Source organism: Trachemys scripta, chromosome 1 (assembly GCF_013100865.1).
Source record: "Trachemys scripta elegans isolate TJP31775 chromosome 1, CAS_Tse_1.0, whole genome shotgun sequence".
NCBI classification, from domain to species: Eukaryota; Metazoa; Chordata; order Testudines; family Emydidae; genus Trachemys; species Trachemys scripta.
In genome coordinates, this window is record NC_048298.1 from 157,721,544 (window position 1) to 157,742,864 (window position 21,321).

Sequence of the window (21,321 nt, forward strand, 5' to 3'; positions counted from 1 at the left end):
GGTGTGCCCTCGAAACACCCCAGAGCCCTGCCCCTATGTGCCAGGTGCCACAGGTGTGGGCAGGCAGGATCCAAGTGTGGAGGGGCTTAATGTGGGGGGATCCAAGTGTGGGTTGAGAGGGTTCTGTGTGGGGCAATCTGAGTGCAGGAGGCTTAGTGGGGGATCTGGGTGCGGGGAGCATCTGGATGCCCAGGGCCTTGTTGGTGGGTTCTGGGTGAAATGTTAATGGAATTCTGCGGAAGGGTCCAGGTGAAGGTGGTAGGGGGCTCTTTGTGAGATGGGGGTGATAAAACTCTGTGGGGAGGCTTAATGGGGTGATCTAGATGCTGGGGGCGTTGGGTTCAGTGGGGTGGGGATCCAGGTGCAGCTGGTTGGGGCTTGGTAGGGTGGGGATCCAGGTGCAGGTGGGTTGTTGGGTGGTCCAGGTGCAGGGGGAGTGGGCCTAGTCAGGAGGGTTCTGGATATAAGGGGGTCTGGATGCACGGGGATTGGGTGGATGGGGGAGCAGCTCCCTGTACAGTGATCCCTTCCTCTGCAGCTGAGGAGCGATGGGTACAGGAAGTATGGGGGGCGGTAGGGGGAGAGGAGTGAGTTTGCAGAGCTTCCTACAGCCGGGGGAGAAATCTGGGGGTGGATCTGACATGACCCCAGATGCCATGCAGAGAAAGAGGAAGGCCTGTTCTCCCTAGCTCAGCCGGGATTAGCAGCTGAGCCAGGCACAGGGTTGGAGCCACCAACTGGGTCTTCCCCGGTCCCGCCCCCTTCCCCATAGTGATTTACCTCTGCCGGCTGCCCTGAGCACCCGAAATGTACTGCTGGGGAGGGTTGCGTGACCGCTCTTATGGCTTCCCTTTGCTTCTCCATCAGAAAGGCGTTTATCTGCGGGGAAACAAAGAAATCTGCGGGGGACATAAATTCTGTGCATGCACAGTGGCACAGAATTCTCCCAGGAGTAAAAGATTCAAAATTCCAACAGGCTTGTAATAGAAACAAACAAATTGACTTGACATTGATATTGTTCCTTTAACTGAAAGGGCTTTAATAATGTACCAAAATAATTGCATTCCACAGAGCAAGCTATTTTAAACAGAAAATAATTATAGTTGAACTTTTTCAGATAATACATTTTGCATTTAAATTTCATTGTGTAAATTCTGAGAATGCTTACACTGCTTCCAAATATTGTCTAATTCAGGTTGGATGGGCAATGGCCTGAAGGTTTAATATCTTCAAATAATACTCTGCATTTCAACAGTCCATTGACTTACAATTATACTGGGACTTATGTCTGTAAGGTGACCAATTCCCTTGGACAAAGAAGTGATCAAAAGACTATCTACATATTGGGTGAGTTGTTGTTGTTTCTCCCTTCCTAATATGCTCTGTTTAAAATACTGTGTCAGAAATTGGACTAGGTGTCTAGTTGAATGTGTGTTTATTTTTTATTTTTTTTAGCCATGTTATATAACAGGTTACCTAAAACTCAGTCTTCGATTAAAGGTAATATAAAACTGGGAAGGACAAATGGAAATAAACATTACCCTACTAGTACTGATACTATTTCAAGGGGCTAATATCATTGTTCTGTCATGCATGCTGTCTGTAAATTGTAGTAATTAAAAGGACCACAGTAGTGTCTGAAACTCTATACCAGCTCTAAGTGATGGTAATACAGATAAGGAAGTAAACCCTACGCCCCCTAAGAGCAAGTGTTTCCCTCCCTCTTTGGTGAAGACAGCATTGTTGACAACATCCATGCTACCTAATTTGAGATGAGTTGACTAATGGAAGAGATTTTATCTGGTAAGGAATTAAATAAAATTGCAGAGTTAGGGGGAGAAAAGAAATGTTATAAAACCCAGACTTAAAACACTTTCCTGAGGGAGAGGGAGTCTGGTTTTATTCCTTTATCCTCAGCTGAGCTGGTCAGAATAACAGTGATGCCTCTCACTGCTCATACACTCCTATAAGCAAGCATAAATCTAATTACAGGGGGCAGAAATGGTTAGAGCACATTGCTCCACCTGCCCCTTCCCATCTGTGTGGTGGTCTCTTGTGGGTCGGGTATTGCCACAGCTGCTGGCGGACTTTGTTAGTATTTAAATCAGGAAAGCACTTATTACAGTGCTGGCTATGATAAAGAATCTCAGTAGCAGACAAAAGTGCCATATTAACATAGTATATGTTCCTTTGAGTATAGCAGCATATTGAAAGGATACCATGGCTTATGAAGATATGTAAGAACATCAAAAGTAGAGCTGAGACCTAATATTATAATATTATCATGATGATGGGGGTAAATTAAATGGAATTACTTAATGTTATCAATAGGTACAAATGTTTCAATTAACGGGTGGTAGCAGTATTCAGAACATCAACTATAAATTCATTATATTCTTTCTACGTTCTCGAGGGCCAATCTTCATGGTAGGTCTGAATCCATTCTTATCTCAGTAGCTACTATGCTGGTGGCAAGTGATAACTACTGATTCAGCCTGTAGACCACGGAGAGTGAGTAGTAAAGTAAATGACTCTTTGGCTATTGGAGCAGAAAAATTATCCTTCTTGGAGGCTGTGAATGGAGAATGAAATTGAGCAAGATGGCACCAAACAATGTACATGTAAAACATTTTGAGGTCACACCCTCTGTATACCAATTACGTACTTGAGCAGGCTTCACTACTTCATAGCAGCGTGGCACATGCTGGTATGTTTCAGAGCAGGTTGACTATAATCCAATGGGAATAGCAGGAAAAGGTGAGCAATATTGAACTCAGTACACCTTAATCTGGCTTGGGGAGAATTCAAACAATACTGTCAAAGATGGAATTTCAATATTTGTAACTAAATTTGTATAAACGTTATGCAAAATATTGCAGTGTTAAAAAATCCTATGAAAATAACATTTGAAGAAGCTCATAAGTATGCATATACAACTCGGTGACAAAAAAATAAATTTGTCCTAAGTATCAGTTATCTTCATGAGAATAAATCACCTGTAAATTGTTCTGTTATACTCTGCTTTTTTGTCTTAGTTGAACTGTTATGTTACTGAAGACAGCTAATGCTTAATTGGAAAGGTTAACTAAAAAGCTTTGGAAAAACTGTACAAACCTATTAAGGTTTTTAAACCTTCCTGTGTATTTAAAATCAGATAAACCATTTAAACAGAGGTGGTTATTTTGTTAAAATGGTAGTTCAGAACTATTTTAGTCCTTGAAGAATTGATGACAAGAATACCTAACATGTATGAATGGGAACTGTAATCCTTAAATCTGTTCAGTTGCTTGTTAACTATTGCAGAAGAAATCAGCTGGAAGTAGACATACAAGGTATATAAAGGAAAAGATTTTAACTTAATTAAAAGCATTGATGTTTTAGAGTTACTGATACTTTCTGATCATGATTTTTGCAGTAACTTTTTATTTTAACCTACCTTAATGGCATAAAAACATTTTTAAAAATTGCTTTACCTATAGCACTTTAAGCTACTGAAGACGAAAACTCTTGAAAAATTGAAATGGTTTTGTACTCAAGTGAATCTTTGCATTTTATCAATAAAACTAACAGCTCACTTATACTACACATCTCTCAGGCATGAATACAAATTTTTGTCCTGTTAGCAGCATTGCAAGAAAGATGAAACTTGAACTTTTTTAAACAGTACACTAAAATGAAGTTGCTGCAGAATCTTCAACTGCTTGACGATCCCCATTAAGTGTGAATCAGTCTGATTACAGCATTGAATTTAACAAAACTCAACTATGACAAGATATGTGCAATGATACTTGAAATAAAAGCAGTTCAGCAGTACCTGAACTGCCTTTAAGTTAACTTAACACTTAAGTCCAGCATTGCCTTTTGAGCTCACATGTCACCAGTTAACACTGGATATCGTGGGGGAAAAAGTGACACGTGAGCTACGTTAGGAAATTAGTTACCTCAGTGGTATAGTAAAAGTTTAAAAAACAAAAACAAAACCCAAATCTTTATAATAGACCAGTGTTTCCCAAACTTGGGACGCTGCTTGTGTAGGGAAAGCCCCTGGCGGGCCTGGCCGGTTTGTTTACTTGCCCTGTCCGCAGGTTCGGCCGAGCGCGGCTCTCACTGGCCGCGGTTCACTGCTCCAGGCCAATGTGGCATCCCAAGTTTGGGAAACACTGTAATAGACCATTGACAGTATCTTGGCCGACATATGGGAGGAGTAGCTAAATCCAGAAGGAACAAATGTATTCAGAAGTACAACATGAAAACACATTAATTCCAACCTGAAAGCATAGATTGATTTCCCATTCTTAAAACAAGACACAGGTTCTCCTTTCAGTCTCTCCACTTCCTGGCTTTTGTAAACATATCACAGCGGGCTCAAGAGCAAATCTTACAATAGGTTTTCTGATGATTTCAAAAGTGAACTCGAAACCACTAAAAATATCCATTTAAATTGGGCTGTTGTAAAGAGGGGAAAACATATTGATACCTACTGTCATAATTTTTTTTGTAAATTTTAAAAAGAAATTGCATTTGCTGTTACAGATTATAATGCATAGAATCTGAACGTTTAAATATAGTTGAGCTTGAAAAACTAGTTACTGTGGTTTTTAATGAATAGATTGCATCTATTGTTTAGACACATTGAGCATAATGTGGCTGCAATCTTCGTAAAGTGAAATAACCACAAAATTATAAAATTACTTTGCTCCCCTTTTTTCATTTCAAAGGTAACCAGGGTTCTTAGACTTTCAAATGGGATTTTTTCTCACTAAAAATCTGTATTAACTATATCTTAAACTATTTCAGTGATCTTAACATGCCTGACCAAATCTTCCAACTGATTATAAAAAAAAAGCTTAAAATCTCAACAGTGCATACTAGTCTGGAAGAAAGGTCAGAAAAACTTGCCAGCCAGTCATTAATCTGTAGGTAAACAGTCATCATGATGGTGACTTAAGGAAAAGCACACCTTACTTGCTTGTCCAAAAAAAAAAGTTATATCTAACTGAAATTTGAAAGGTTGTTGAGCTATACAGCGAGTACAAAAGAAATTGCTTGGGTGTTAATGTATATGTTTGCAAATATATATTCTAAGGTAAATTGAGGTAGATACAATTGTCAATAGAAGTATTAAGTCCTATTTGTCAACTTCTGTAGACTAAGAATTTCATTAAAAAATAAACTTAATAAATAAACAAACAAGAAAAGTGAAAATCAGATTAAACATCAAGTTGATCTGTTTCTGTGCAGTTTCCTAAAGTAGGAAGATGAAAGGGATTTGGAACTGAGCTTAAAGTTTGAGGATTTTTACCTGATCACATATCTAGCACTAAAATGCCTTAATGTAAGTTTGTGTGGTGTGTGGGGTTATTTATTTGTTTTTGTGGTTAGATACAGTAAAGAGCTCATAGCAGAAACAATGTCTAGTGCTGCACAGCTTCTCCTTCACACAAATGAGTAATGCCTTTCAGCTGGAATTCAGAGGCACTCCACTGTTGCTGGAGGTTCGAGAACTGAAGCCTGCCTTTAAACTCAGGCCACCAGAAATTATGCTACTTTTGCTGGAACTCATTTTGTCCCATCCACTTGGTTTACATTTTTACTCGTATTTCTCTGATTTTTGTAATCTTCTAGCACTGGTCTCTCTCTCCTCAGATTAGAGATGATCAGAGCACTAAGGGTGTAGTTTTCTGGTTTCTCCAGTACAGCATCTATCTAGCAAGTTCTCTGCTCCCTCCACAACTCTAGGAATAGCTCTGCAAGCCTGGAGTAAAGTCTAAGAGGTGCATCTTTTCTGGAACATCAGAGGGCAAGCTCTTAATGGCAGGGTGTGGTGCTTTGAGTTGGACAAGCTGGGCGGGAGTCTTGATTCCTGTCTGAAGCCACAGCTCTGCCACAGCAAGGCTTTCTCAGGAGCATGGAACCTCTCTCAGCCTGCTCACGGAGGTAAGTCATGCAAATTTGAGAGTCTGTGGGTTGCAAAAATACGGAAGTAAGCATCCCCTTCACAAGGCAGCAACTGTAAAGCTTACAACATGCAGATAGGAGATATCAGGTGCTGGCAAAGGGATTTGAATAACTTTTCCAGTGCCTTGGGTCATAGTCCAAGCTGCACAGGAAAATTCAGAACAAACTTGGCTGATGATCAGAGAATAGGATCCTGAGAAACTAGACTTTGTCAGAGAAAGTATATTCCTCAAAGTCTCTAATGCGGAGTTGCTAACTACCATGTACTCCTGGCAAACTACAAGTCTTATATGGGATTAACTCTTCTAATTAACGGACAATGAATATCAGGAGCAGCTAAGATCCTCCGTGACTGAAGGGCAGCTCACCACTACAATGGTGCTCTGGGCAGCATTGGATGCAGTGAACTTGGCAGCTAGGACCATGGTAACTGCAGTGACATGAGATGGTGGTCCTGGTTTCAGATGGTAGACATCCCTTCTGAGGTCCAAGCGACCATAGAAAACACTGCCGTTTCAAGGAAATTAGCTCTTCAGCATGATCACAAATGAGGCAATGCACTATAAAAGAAATTGGAGAGCAACAGCCCTTTCTCTAAGGCTTTATGTATATCCCAGCTTCTGCATATAAGCCTCAAATGCTTCAGTCCTCTTTCAGATAATAGTCCCCTGACTTGTGGCCTGTATCCCTCCAGAGCCATCTAGGAAACACCAGTGACTTAATCCATGATGCTCATTCACCATCTTCTTAACAGACCTGCAGGAGGGACAAGTGTTCAGGAAATAGTTTTGATGGCATAGTTAAGATCCTGGCTGGACTACCTAGGCATCCATCCCCTTTTCTGTTTGGCAATTGCCCCTGTTAATTCAAAGAAACTTAAACTGGGATTACCTCGGACTACTGGGACCTCAAGATAGTAAATGAGTGTTATAGCTAGTTGTATGTTACTCTGACCCCTACTCTTATCCCCATCTCTCTTCAAGGATCCTTCATCATGAGATGCTTCTAGAACAGGAAGTAGACTTCTTGTCAAAATTCGGAGTGGTAGAGGAGGAAACTCAGAGGGAAAGGCATGTACTCCAATTAGTAATAGATTCCAAAGTAAAAAGGTGGGTGGACACCTATCCTAGACCACTGATGTTTAAATGCCTTCATTGTCATTGCATGTTTGGATGGTCACCCTTGATTCTTCTATCCCCTCTCTGGATCCTAAGGATTGGTTTGTGGTGCTGTACCTGGAGGACGCTTTATATCCACATCTTAATCCTCCCAGCAGTTTCTGTGGTTCATAGTAGAGAGGTCCACTATCTGTACAGTGTTCTACCCTTCACTCTGTCTTTGGCCCTTCAGGTATTTTATCAAGGGCCTGTGTGTAGTGTTAGCATACCTAGGGAGTCTGTACCATGAAGCTGGCTGACAGGTGTTTTTCCACAGTGGGTCAAACACTAAAATTAAAAGACCTTAGACCTCTTAGCCTCCCTCGGCCTCAAGGTCAATCAAGACAAATCCACACTGACTGACACAAAGCATCAAATTCCTAGGAAGCTGTGTTAGACTCCAAGTTGGTGATGACATGTCTATTGCAGTTAAGGAGTCCAAACACTTCCAGTTCTTATTGGCAAAGGATCTGTGAGCAGTAGAAGTGTCCTTGGCAACGATGGTTGTGAGGACTCTTACAGTGCCGGCACAGCCCCAACAGAACAATGCTGTTAATGATAAAAACACTCTCTTGGGGCATGCGTACCAAGAGCAGAACCGATGGACAAATACTTAAGAGAATTAAAGTTACTATCAGTTAAGTAACCATTTTACTTTGCTGCTGCTGCTGCTATCAGCATGGGTCCCATGACCTGTTCTTCACCCATTTCTTCAATCTTCAGCTACCATGGGCTTCGAGTTATAAGGGACCTGAGGGAGGGTCATGACCATTCCACTCCTTATGCCCTGGCAAAGGAGCATGAGGCGGCACGGGGCACATGTGCAGCCCTCATGGACAGTGTTAATTAAAAATAAAAAGTCATGTACGGTGGGATCTGCACTGACAGCCTCCCAAAACCCCAACAAAAAGCAACCCCCCAGTAAGTTACTTGTAGTTCAGAAACTTTTCTACCCAAGGTAAATTCTTCGAACAGATCCTGGGAAATGGCTGTCCCATTGTTTTCTTCCAGTCTTTAGCAGTACATTTGAAGATGCGAAGGCATAGCTAGGCATTCCTAGAGCTCTAAAGATATCTCAAGCATACACACCATATTTGTACTGTGAAGCGCAAAGGCCCCGGCATTTTGATTGAAGTGAGATGTACAGAGTGCTTCTAGGTAAAATGATAAAAAATTGAATTAGTTGGCATGTCAAGTGTCTGGGAAATGATTTATGGAAAGAACCAGACTTCCTGTACAAGGACATCGGGTGACATTTTGGGAAGTGAGTATCTGAGTTTCATCTGGGGAAGATCTGCAAAGTAGGTTTTGATTACATTGGAGGCACCCTTTGGTAGGAAGATGCAATTGGGGTAGTTCCTAGATAATTCCTTAAACTATATAAAGCTTTTGCTTTATATCATGGGTAGGAGGGACTTGTGCTTCTTCCTATTCTATCGTAATAATTTAAAAATTTGCTTTGCTTCTTGCCCACCACCCCATTTCTTTGAATCACTGCTTACTACCTTTCTTTTTGTTATGAGGAGAGAAGCTATGCAGCAGAATGAGAAATGAGTGTTACATGATTTTCTTTCTGTTAGCAGCTTGTCTCCTTGTTCAGCCCACCTTGAGTCTAGTAAGAAATAGAATTTTTTCTCGAGAGACTTAACCTTAATTACCTTAAGGTTACCATCTGATTGCTGTTAATTGGTTGCTGGAGTGTTCCTACAGCTCTGGAAGAATTCTAGTGGCTTGAGTTGAAGGGTGCAGCTTAATCCTGGAGTCTAAAGCAACAACTTTGGATCATTTCAGAATTCCACAGGTGAGAGGCATTATCTATTTATTTTAAATGAGGAGAGAAGCTGCTAAGAGAAAATTATCAGGCCAGAAATGTCTCATTCTTGAAAGACAAATTGAACAGAAACCATAATACTCAATTGTAAACATTCAGTTGAAGGTGCTTATTTGGGGTTCTAGACTGTAAACTAGGGGAGGCACAAATAAGTGAGTTGAGGCAGATCATTAGCTTTATATAAACTTAACTGTATTACTTCATTAGTTAGCATGTGCTGAAGTGGAAATAAAAGTTAGAAGCTCTTAGGCCAGCAGTTCTCAACCAGGGGTGTGTGTACCCCTGGGGGTACATAGAGGCCTTTCAGGGGGTGCATCAACGCATCTAGATATTTGCCTAGTTCTACAACAGACTACATAAAGCCCACTTAGCAAAGGCCGTATAGACTAAAATTTCATACAGACAATGACTTGTTTATGCTGCTCTATATACTATACACTGAAATGCAAGTACCGTATTTATATTCCAGTTGATTTATTTTATAGTTGTATGGTAAAAATGAAAAAGCAAGCAATTATTCAGTAATAGTGTGCTGTGGCACTTGCAGTTTTATGTCTGAGTTTGTAAGCAATTAGTTTTGAAGTTAGGTGAAACTTGGGGTACGCAAGACAAATCAGACCCTTGAAAGGAGTACAGTAGTCTGGAAAGGTTGAGAGCCACTGTCTTAGGCCAAGTTTGTCAAAATGGATTAATTATTTTGTGTGCCTCAATGTTCAGGTGTTCAATATGGAATACTGTTTCACTGCGTTGGGTATGAGATACTTTCCTGGAAATGAGATGTCTGTAGTTTGCTAACCAAAAAAAAATAGTGCTTGCTTGCTTCTGGAAGTTTTGGCCTTGAGCTATGACAGCAGCAACAGTGGAGAAATTCTGGCCTTGACATTTTAGTTGGGGATGGAAGGGGTAGGGCTGTACCTTTTTTTATTTCAGAAAAAGTTAAATTTAAAAGGACATTTAAGACATTAGAGTTCAATTTTAGAAAATACTAGAGAAGCATTAATAGCTGTTGCTTGTTAACAGTATGAATTGTCAGGTCTCCAAAATAAGTGGCTCCTAGATAAAAGTAGGTACAAAGTACAAGTGTTCTGGATTATATTTTCTAGAGACTTGAACATACATAAATGAAAATTGAGGCAATAATCCTATTTCAATTAACACTTTAAGAGAGCTACTTCTTGCAATCCTTTTAGACATTCTGGTTGTGGAATATAACATAAAGAAACTTGTCTACCGTATTACATATTCAAATTAATCTCACTAGTTCAGGTTTTCAACTAAGAATATTTTATATCTTAACACTATATAAATCAATTGAAGCAAAAAATCTGCAGTTAACACAGGTTTTACTTCATGGCAATTGGAAAGTGCGTTCCAGGAAGCAAGCATTGCTTATTTCTGAACACAAATGGAAAAATTTAAAGGATGACATTTCAGAAAACCATTCTCTCTGGCGAGGAGAACTAAGGAAGGATTATAGCACTCTTTTATTTCTTAAATACTTGAGTTTGCCCCCATTACCTGGTTCTGATGCTATCTGAAGTGTTGTAGCTATGAATCTAACCTTTATTTCTTTAATAGAACAAACAGTTGTCAGCCTTGATTTGGGGGGGGGAATGATTTCAATCTCTGCCGTTAAATCTAAGGATGATGATGATCCTGGTAAATTGGGGTGGTTAAAACCTCTATCCTTTTTCCTTTATAGGATGAAACAAAGTTTTTTTTCCACTTCAGGTTGAACTTCTGGATCACTAAAATCATAATCTGAATTCCTTTTGTTCATTACTTTAGTGCATCTTCTCTCCTTTCTTATCTTAAATTCACTTAATTTATATATAGACGTGTTAACCAAGGACTGTAGTGGGTCTCAGTTTGTTGCTTTCAAAAGATGTTTTTTACAAAACTAGCAGTAAATATATTGAACAGAACTTGGCAACACAAATTGTTACATGACACAATACATGAAATGCAAATGAATAAATCAATTGCAGTAAGTATTGTGTGCATTGAAAAGATAAATTATTCAACGTAGCGTAAGAATTGTATAACCGATTTTACACAATTGTTAGTAGTGCCTTTTTAAAAAAAAAATGGAAAAACATTGCTCAATAAGAGCCTGTAAACATTGCATTTGTCAGAGGGACTGAATTTTTTGGATCTTACTTCTAGTTTTGTGTGTTCAGTCACTACCATTTCAGGCTGAGTAGCTTAAATGCTACTTTAACCAGTCTCATTAGTTTCATTATTGGTGTTTAGTTGCCTCATTAGTAACAAACCATGTTAAGAATGAGTTAAAGATAGCTTGATACTTAGGTATCGTTTAAGCAGGTTTTTTAATATTCTCTCTAAAATGTAAACTGAAGTCATGAGTCAAAATTTTTCAGTTTTAAAAACTCTTGGATGAATTAAGTTAAGCTTGCAGCTGGTGATAAGCTACTACTTCATACAACACTTAGTATATTATTTGTGATTTTGCAATTTAAGAGATCATGAAGTCACTTCATTTTAAACCACTTGCAGAGTCTTACATGACTCCCTATGGTTCTTACATATAGAAGCGTGTACATCACCAGTTGACTTAGAAAATCAAAAGAAAAAAGGTCTCATAAAATCTGCTGCTGGGGTTGTACAGGTGATGTTTCAGTGCATACCTTTGAGAAAACAAGATAAAATTCAGAATGTATGCAATTAGGAAGGAGACAGGGAACTTGGGAATTAAAAAAAAAATTGCTTAAAAACGAGTTAAACCAATCGATGTACTATTTATTACATACTGCAGAAAACTATTTTTAGTGACTTTGTTCAACTGGTTTCTGTAGAATATTTTTCTAAAACAGTGGTTTAAAATATAAAGTTGCATTGTTACACTGACATCATTCTCTTAAAAGAAAATTCATAACTAGAATCTGCATAACATAATTTAACTTTGAGTTCCTTCACCAATCCCCTCTTAGGCTGTTGAGGTTCTATTAACACAGCCAACGTTTTGGGGAGAATAATTAAAATCAATTGCTTACTTTCTGCTAACTTAGCACACAATGTATAGTTTTTCATTCTTCAAGAGTTTGTTTCAATGCACTGAACAATTTCAAAATTTAATAAAAGTTTAAGTTAAAAGTGAAGACACTGTTTGTCCTTCGCCAGTATTAATTTTTCAACCGATATTTCTTACCTTTGGCTGAGGAATTGGTTAGTGGTTGGTTTTATTTTGTTTGTTTTTTTTCGGTAGATAATATTCTCCATGGATGAGATCAAACTGGTTGGAAATAGTAAACTATACAATCTACATAAACTGAAAAGGAACTTCTCCGTTCTTTCATGAGAATTAATAGTTATTTTAAAATTTGACAGTGATTGTTTTTGTGGTACAAAAGCAGTTCCCCACTCTGCTTATCCTGTAGCCCAAAATGAATACACAGAAGCCAATTCAGAATTAGTTGAAAAACTATCATCTGTATTGCAAAAGTACTTTAAGTGCTCAAACTTCTTAGAAATTTAAGAATGAAAAACTATTGTCTCTTAGTAGAGAACAACATATTTACATATTCATCAACTTGGCTTTCTTATAAACCCTTTACTGATTTAGCTTGCATTGACATTCTTTGCCTTTTCTGTGTCTTGTCTACCCTATTCCTCTTTCCATTAGATCCTCCTACTACTACTACACGACCACCCACGATTCTATGGCATCCTTCAACTGATGGCATCACAGGTTTAGCAACAGAACCAAAACTAATACATTTTCCAACATCAACCTTGCCAGCAATGCAGGAAGACAATTGGGGTATCATCATCGCTAGTGCAGTGGGTGGGGCGCTCTTTCTGATGCTTGTAAGTGTTTTGGTTGGAATTATCTGCTATAGGAGAAGACGGACGTTCCGTGGTGACTACTTTGCTAAGAACTACATTCCACCATCAGATATGCAAAAAGAGTCTCAAATAGATGTTCTCCAGTCAGATGATGTGGATTCTTACCCTGACAGTATAAAAAAAGAAATAAAACATCCAGTGAACAGTCTAATATCAAAAGATTATTTAGAAGACCCAGACAAACCAGAGTGGAACAATGTAGACCATATTAACAGGTACCAAGAACGCTATGAAAGACCAATGGATTATTATGAAGGAGGAACACTGGGAATGAAGTACATGGTTGGCGAATGTTATGATGACAATGAAGAAGACTTTGTGTCACATGTAGATGGCTCAGTAATATCCCGGAAGGAGTGGTATGTGTAGTAACCACTGATACCTTAACTTGATTCATACAGTTCCATTCATTAGTTGATCACTTTCAGGTTGTTTATATTTTTACTTGAGGAAAAACAAGCTTTTTGAAGTTGATTTTCAAGCTTTTGATATTGTAAAATTCTGGGTTAAATGTATCTGAGCTGCTTTATGATTTTTCAATGCTGTACTACTGTCTTTGAAAATATTGGAATGTTGATGCATAATGCTTTATTTGTCTACAGCACATGTAAGAACCAAGTGCTAAATTAAAGTTACCATACAACTTTAGAGTTAAAAAGCAACTGTCTTGGCTTTGTGATTTAAAAACAGTTTACCTGAGACTATGATCAAGTATAATCTTTGTTAAGCATATGGTTTTTATATATATATCTCACACACGCACACACATATATTTTAGACAAACAAGTGAATTAGTCTCAAAGCTGAAGTTTATCTAAGGTAAATTCAATTCTTAAAAGTAATTTTTACCATACAAAAACATGGATTTGCTTAAATCTGTTTTTTCAAAGGTATATTTTACTTTTCTACACAAAAATGAATACCTCTTTGTTTTAATGAGCCTTCCTGTAATATGATGTGCATAGTTAGTGGTAACTTTTAAAGAAAACACGTTGCATTGAAAAAGTTAGAATTCTCAGTGAAGGAGTTTAAGGAATAACAATGACTCTATGGAAGGTTTTGTCTTGTAGCTGATTTTTGAGAACCATTTTTTACACTACAGTTCATTTCCAAAAAGTTCTATTACAGTCTATGTACAGAATTTGTCAGTTAGTCCTGTACTTCACATGAGATCAAAAACTGATTCTCTAAGGCCTTGGCTACACTTACCCGGTAGTTCGACGGCTGGAAATCGAACTTCTGGGTTCGACTTATCGCGTCTAGTCTGGACGTGATAAGTCGAACCCGGAAGTGCTCGCCGTCGACTGCGGTACTCCAGCTCGCCGAGAGGAGTACCGCGGAGTCGACGGGGGAGCCTGCCTGCCGCGTGTGGACCAAGGTAAGTTCGAACTAATTCGAACTAAGGTACTTCGAACTTCAGCTACGTTATTCACGTAGCTGAAGTTGCGTACCTTAGTTCGAATTAGGGGGGTAGTGTAGACCAAGCCTAACTTAGAGAGAGAACTTTCAACTAGAAATAAGAAGATGCCTGGAAAGTTTTCACTGGGGATTGGGAAATACAAGGTTAGGTCTCAATTCAGTTATAAATTCTAAGTGTATGGGGGAAACGAATGGAGTTAATATAGCTAAGATATACAAGTTTAAGATTCTAGCAGAATACAGCATAACATGGTGTGCAGAACATTAAAAGGTAAAGGGCAATTTTTTACAATCCTTTGTGATTACATCATTGCTTTTAAGAGTTGAGCATATTTTAAAAAATGCATATTTATGAAAAGGGGTTAATGTAAAAAAAGTGCTATTTAAAATAAAGCAAGTAGGGAAATAAATACTGCTATTTAATGCTGTTGAAAAATAATTTGTACAAGCACACTGTGGAATCCCCAGAACAGCAGTTGTATGTATTACTCAGTTGGGTTTGTTTGTATTGCATTGGTTTGCTTTGTTGCAAATAAACAAGTTGAACTGTTGACTAAAACAGTAAGCAGTCTTGTAGCTAGGAGAAGCAGATGGTTACTAGAAATGAAATTGCATGCTTGGAAGTCAGTTTCAAGAGCTGGAACAACCTTGCCTCTCCTTCAGTAGTAGGTTCACTACCTCAGCTTTGCAAATGGATAGAATGGAATCTGAATGACGTTAATTCAGATCATCTAGTTTGATAGCAGTTAAATTGTAAAAATTAGAGGTGATAAACAGTTCTGTGGTGAAATCATAATTTAAGCTCTCAACTTGACATGCATGAGTTTAAAAACTCTTACCCAGGAAAACTTGCCTTAATGTTGAAGTCCAGAAATGAAAAAACTTGGAGAGGGGAGAGTGGGGAGACAAGAGGGGAGATTGCAACACAAATAAAAATTTTACAAACTTGGGCCAGAATTTTAAGGATGCTTAATGGCTACTTGTTTGAATTTTTCCTTTAGTAGTAAAAACACTGCAAAATGACAGAGTATTTAGAGTTTTACAACAAATATGGTATCTGTATTAGGCTGTTGACAGTAGTCTGTGTTTCCAAATGACTGCATGTCTTCAAAAATGAAGGGTAGACTAGTACATTCAAATAAAGATTAAAACAGTTTCCTAAGGCTTGTTAGGTTCATAATTGAGAGCTATGTGAGACGTATATTAAATTAATTGACCAAGTCTCAATTTAGCACAATAGCCGGGGGTCTGTGCTCAGGTGTAAACTCATGTAAATATAACACACAAGGGTCTACTCCAAAGCCCACTGAAGTAACTGGATCAGATTCTATATATAGAACTTGCTGTTGTCTCTGAGAGATAAGTTCACTTAAGAGAACCTTAACTGTAAACTCAATGTCCATGTGAGATAATTTATTTGGACCTTCGGTAGGTTTTGGTTTTTGTAACAAGTTGAGATTTAGAGATGGGTATTTCCTATACTCTTACGTGTTCTTCACCATCTTAAATTATTAAACTTTGAGTTAAAATTTTTAAACTGAAGAGGTTGGTGGTAGAGCTAAGACTCCAAAAGAGTTGCAGTGTTTCCTACTTGATGTATGTTTGCTGTAAATAGAGAATTGATTGTAAGTATGAATAGTTGTGTGAAATAAACATCTGCTGTTAAATTGAGTTCTTGAATACAGGTAGTGTGTAGAACTGATTGAAAGACATGAAATAATGAGCTAAAGCTCACACCCAAATATATGTACATTAAGTTTTTAAAAAAGGTTTTTGGTGACAATCAGCCTTCAACTAGAATTGTTTCAGTCTCGCTAGTACTTTGAAAATTATTTTTACATATTTAACTGCCTTTCAAAATAGCGTATATAGAGAAACTTAAGCAATTAGCATGGTTGATACTTAAGGACAATTCTACCTTAATTATTAACAGTATCTTAATTAGTCACTTAAAATAATTAATGACTTCATTCATTTCAGTTAATAAATGTTGTTAACTGTTCTCTTAAGTATTTGGACACTTTACTTTCTTGAAAGCAAAAGCAGTTCCTTGGATGACTTAACTCATTCTGACAGAAGTTATGACGCAACAAAATTTCTGACCAGTGCAGTGTGATGGAGTTTGTTATTCTGTATTTGCCTCTGAGACTCATCCTGCTGCCTTCTTTGCTTAACTGACCAGACAATCTAGGAAGTGTCTCCTGCCATAGATATTCCTCATCAGCACACTGACTACCAACAGTCCCCTGGGAAATAGATCACTTTATTTTTTCCAGGAATTTTGTCTCTAGAATGGAGTGAAGCTCTAGGATCAAACTTGCTTAGCACCACAGATGACCCTGTGATTATCACGTTCCCAATCATATGTATTCAGTGGTTCCTTGCCTGCCACTCTATCCACTGATCTGTTGCCTCCCACTTTGTTGTGTGAGAGATTGGGAATAACACCACGGAATTCTTCACCTGGGTCAACGTGACTCCATGGCAAGCCACTCCACATATCTGACGCATGCTTGTGGATGCTCTTAAGAAAAGCAGGATCAGTTAGTGAACCAATAGTGCCAAAATATCCCCTCACATTCTGTAAAATGAAACAAAGCCTGCAAATATGCAAAGCCTGAAAAATACTCCATCAGTGAAGTCATATTCACATTGTTCAAATGGTTACTTTTACTGCAAGGGATTAAAAAGCAGCACCCTGTATTTTTTTTTCTTCTACCTGCAGCCTTTCAGACCCAGTAGCTATGATCTTTACTAGACGACTTAAAGCAGCGAGGGGAAAAAACAAATTCTGCCATTAAAGGCCAACTCAAGGAGAAGGTCAAATCCCAGTCCAAGGCATGTACAGTACAGTTTGTTAGGCACTTCAAGTGTCTTTGGAAATCTTTCCATCAAATAGCTTTCTTCCCAAAAAGTTAATAGTTGAAGATTTATTGCTTGTGAAGTTGACACATTGCACTGTACTAATATCCTGGATACCCTCTGACATGGGTTCAGTTACGTCAATTTGGTAGGGTTCATCCTCAATAATTAGGTTTTTGTTAATCTTGTCATTAACAGCAAAAATGGCTAGGAGACAAAACTAAAAACCATTAATGGCTATGCTGTTATCCTTTCTTGACCAAGACTACCTTATTCTGGCCAGTTCCGCATGGGTGTCAAACATCAACCCTTGAATTTCAAGTAGTGAAGCTTATTGATCAGAGCTCTGGAGTTTTTAAAGTGAAGTGCCTGAAGCTAGAATCGTAGCAGAACTTGGGTCCTTAGGCTTTCCAGAGATAGTACTCTTCATGTGGGGCTGGCTAAAATACTTGTCTTGATGACCGTTGCTCTACAGTTTCCTATGCAAAGAATTCTATCAAGTCTGATAAGCACTTCAGCAGTAGCATCTTACTTTCTCTTGTTGAAGTCCTTGGTTCCATCCTAGTGCTTGTCAGTCCCATTAGAATTTGCATCTCAGTGTTGCCTGATTCTACAGCACATTTAAAAATAGAATCTTAGCCTTGGAATGTTGCCTTGGAGTTTGCAGAGACAGTGCATTCGTATGGGTGAATGAGGACTGAACCATTAGACCAGTACCTTACCATGGGAGTTCAGGTTGTGGGAGTAACTGTTAAAGCTAATTAGAGTCTTGAAGATTAGGATAAACCTTGAGATAAAAATGACCCTTTTGTGGTATGAAAGAGTATTTATTCCTGTCAATCATTGAGCTATCCATAGACTACAGGTGGAGAACCTGAGAAGGGGACAGAATTGAGATGAAAAGTAGGTATTGAATGAATAACGAAGAGGTGAGGAAAATGGGGATGAAGCAAAAGATTAACAGAAAGGGTGTCTTAGTTTGAGGTTCATGAGCTACAGGCTAGAAGCAGTACACACAGATAATACACTCCCAAGAAAGCGTGGGAAGTTGTACACAGGTAATATACAGGATGTGAAGCCGGGTCTTGCGTAGCAATAGGACTTGAAGCTAAACAGGAGGTCTGGGAAACTGGAATGAAAGCTTGCATATCATAGTCTGTCCAAGGCTGTACAAAGACAGTGGGATAGTGGATGGCCAAAAGCTGAAATGCCAGATTGTCACGGTTTCAGGTGTTTGGCAGTTGAAATTAAAAAAAACGCATGGTATCCACCGCTTCAGATGGATTAGTGCAGGTGTAGGCAACCTATGGCACATGTGCCAAAGGCGGTACATGAGCTGATTTTAAGTGGCACTCACACTGCCTGGGTCCTGGCCACTGTGCATTTTAATTTAATTTTAAATGAATTATTTTACTTTACATACATACATATTACTTTACATACAACAATAGTTTAGTTATATATTGTAGACTTATAGAAAGAGACCTTCTAAAAATGTTAAAATGTATTACTGGCACGCAAAACCTTAAATTAGAGTGAGTAAATGAAGACACGGCACACCACTTCTGAAAGGTTGCCAACCCCTGGATTAGTGCTTGCACACGAGTTGGTTGGTTGGCTCTGTGCATAACAACAAAATCAAACTGACAAGCTCTGTTTCTGAAGTACTGTTCTGTTGCATTCTAGACATACTGCTATTTAAACCTGGCTGCTAATATATTGTGAATGTGCCCAGCTCACTTGTGGTTAGAAGAGGTAAGTAGCAGAGGGAACCTCAGGCTTGAAGTAGAAAATAAAGCCCCATGCTTTGGGAGGAAATTAATCTAGATTGTACCATTGTGACTTTCATTGTGGTCGTTTTTTATAATATGAGGCTTATGCATATGGAGAAAGGTCACCTCTCTCAAGTCTATCATTTGTAGAAAAGAGACCAGCAGTCTCTTTGTGAGAGATAAGGAGACAAACTTGAGACCATGATCTCTAGAATACAGCTGCATCAGAAGTTTCTTTTTGTTTGTTTGTTTTTAATAGCTTTAACTACACTGTAGTGGCCCAAATGGTGCCATAAAATTCTATGGTGTGGAATATGAAACTGGAAGGACATTCCTATGGGGAGTGTAGTCTGGCTGATTGAAAATAATCCACTCTCGCTGATGGAAAAAGGGTGATTTTTCATGATTAAAAACAAGCATGAAGTAACAGTAAAGTACAGTTTCAACATCAGTGCTTGAAACTATAATGAAATATGTAAGAAATGCTACAATTTGTCTCAAATGAAACTAAATGTATGTGTTTAATAACCGGTAAGCTGATGGTCAGGGAAGAGCCTGCAGTTAGAAGATGCACATTTAGGGCATGTCTACACTTACCGTTCAGCTCACTAATAGTGACTTGTTTTTCTAAACTAGTACCAACTATCCCAGATCTGAAAGCTCACATTTAGCTATATTTTACTGTTAAATTTTGAATTCCTGTCCCTTTCCCTCTAAACTCTATGGAAGGTTTTTTTCCAGCTCTGATACCTTTGATATGCTTACTGTGATGATGAGCAATTATTGAACTTGGGCAAAATCACCAGTTTGCACATGGCAAGGTGTTTGCAATTGAAAAGCTTCCATTTGAAACTTCCAACCACATCTAAAATACTTGGGGGGAGATGAGAGCAACTATAGCAGTTAGGACTTGAAACTATTAATAAATGGATAAAATCTATTAAGTCTGATATAAACATGTATTTGAAATTAAAGTCAGCAATGATGTAGCTATGGTCAGTTGTCACATAAAGTACTTATATTTAATGTTGTTGGGAGTTGCTTGAAATCTCAAAGGAAATTTTCTAGAAGTCTGTTTAGGGTAGCAATTTCATTAAACTTGGTCAAAATAAGACATGCACTGAAAATTCTTAATGCTTTCTAAAAGCGTTCGGTCTTGGCGTTGACATGGTATTAAGAGTGGTTTTGGTAAGTATTAACTTATTAGTATTTTTGCATGTTAACTGCTGCCAGCAGTCTTTCTTCTTTAAAACTAATTTGCGTGGTCCCAGCTTTTGAAACCCACAGTGGTTTTTTTTAAAAAAAAAAAAAAAAAAAAGGCTGCCACCTGAGTACATTGCACTGTCCCTTTAGGTTTGAAATATTAATAAAAAGCATGCTGTTACTGTATTGTTTTCTTCACTGATTTTATTAATCTCAAAGGCTTAAAATAGCTTGTTTATTCATAAACTACCTTTTCATATCTGCAAACTATCTTGTTAAGAGTTAATGAGAGCTGGGCGGATGGCATTGATTACGAAGACTTTGAAAGAGCGTCTTAGACTATAAAAACAGCTTTTGCATGATGATGCAAGTAGATATGATAGTTTCCAAAATGTTGCTTAAATAACTAGCTTTGTGAGGATGGAAAACACAAAATAATCCCTGGAAAGGATAATCTGTGGTGCATTACATTACAGATATGCCATTTAAACAGACATCTTCTGTAGCTGTAGCGGGGGCTGTAATTGGAGCAGTTCTTGCTCTCTTTATCATTACCATCTTTGTGACAGTGCTATTGACTCCAAAGAAAAAAAGGCCGTCGTACCTTGACAAAGTGTAAGTATCTTAATTTCTTAAACTAGAAACAATAAGCATGAAGTATTTGGCTGTATTTGTAGTAGCTTAAATGCTATAGTTACTTTGTAAGAAACAAAACTTTAGTATGTACTACTGTCAGTCTCTGAAACCAAAAGTGGTGTTGAGAAATTGAACAATGCAGAATCACCAGGATTTATAAAAAGAAAAAACAAACATAGTTAAACGAAGTATGTTAAGTGTCTTTTCCCTAGAAAAGCATAGCTGTTTCGAAGGCAAAAGGTTTGTGTTTATTTTTTTTAAAGTGCCGTAGTACACAATACTCTTTTTAACATCTGTTTAAAACTAAAATATAAAAGACTGGTGAAGCAGTTAAAGTTAGTACACGAAACACAACCAACACTTAGGGAGCAGGAGGAGGGTTGATGGATCAGGAGTTCGGGGGAGGAAGGGGGGGCTGTCAAGGGCGGGGAATGGCTGGATGGGGCATTGGAGTCCCGGGGAATCTGTCTGGAGGCAGGGGTGTGGATAAGGGTTGGGGCAGTCGGGGACAGGTAGCAGGTAGAGTCCTAGGGGGGCAGTTAGGGTGGGTGGGAGTCTCAGCAGGGGGCAGTCAGGGGACAAGGAGCGGGGAGGGGGTTGGAGGTTCTGAGGGGGG

At 38.5% G+C, this 21,321-nt stretch overlaps 1 protein-coding gene across 2 annotated transcripts in view; it reads left to right on the forward strand.

The window, feature by feature from the left end:
• The window catches only part of NECTIN3 (nectin cell adhesion molecule 3), a 123,377-nt gene that overhangs the window by 55,540 nt on the left and 46,516 nt on the right, over positions 1-21,321 (forward strand). The window contains exons 5-6 of one of the 2 annotated variants that reach the window (XM_034790849.1): positions 1,196-1,347; positions 20,546-20,684. In XM_034790849.1, the coding sequence (XP_034646740.1) occupies positions 1,196-1,347; positions 20,546-20,684 (291 nt within the window). Of the gene's footprint in view, positions 1-1,195; positions 1,348-12,589; positions 13,999-20,545; positions 20,685-21,321 lie in introns of those variants that run through there. The other variant, XM_034790838.1, reaches the window with a different exon arrangement.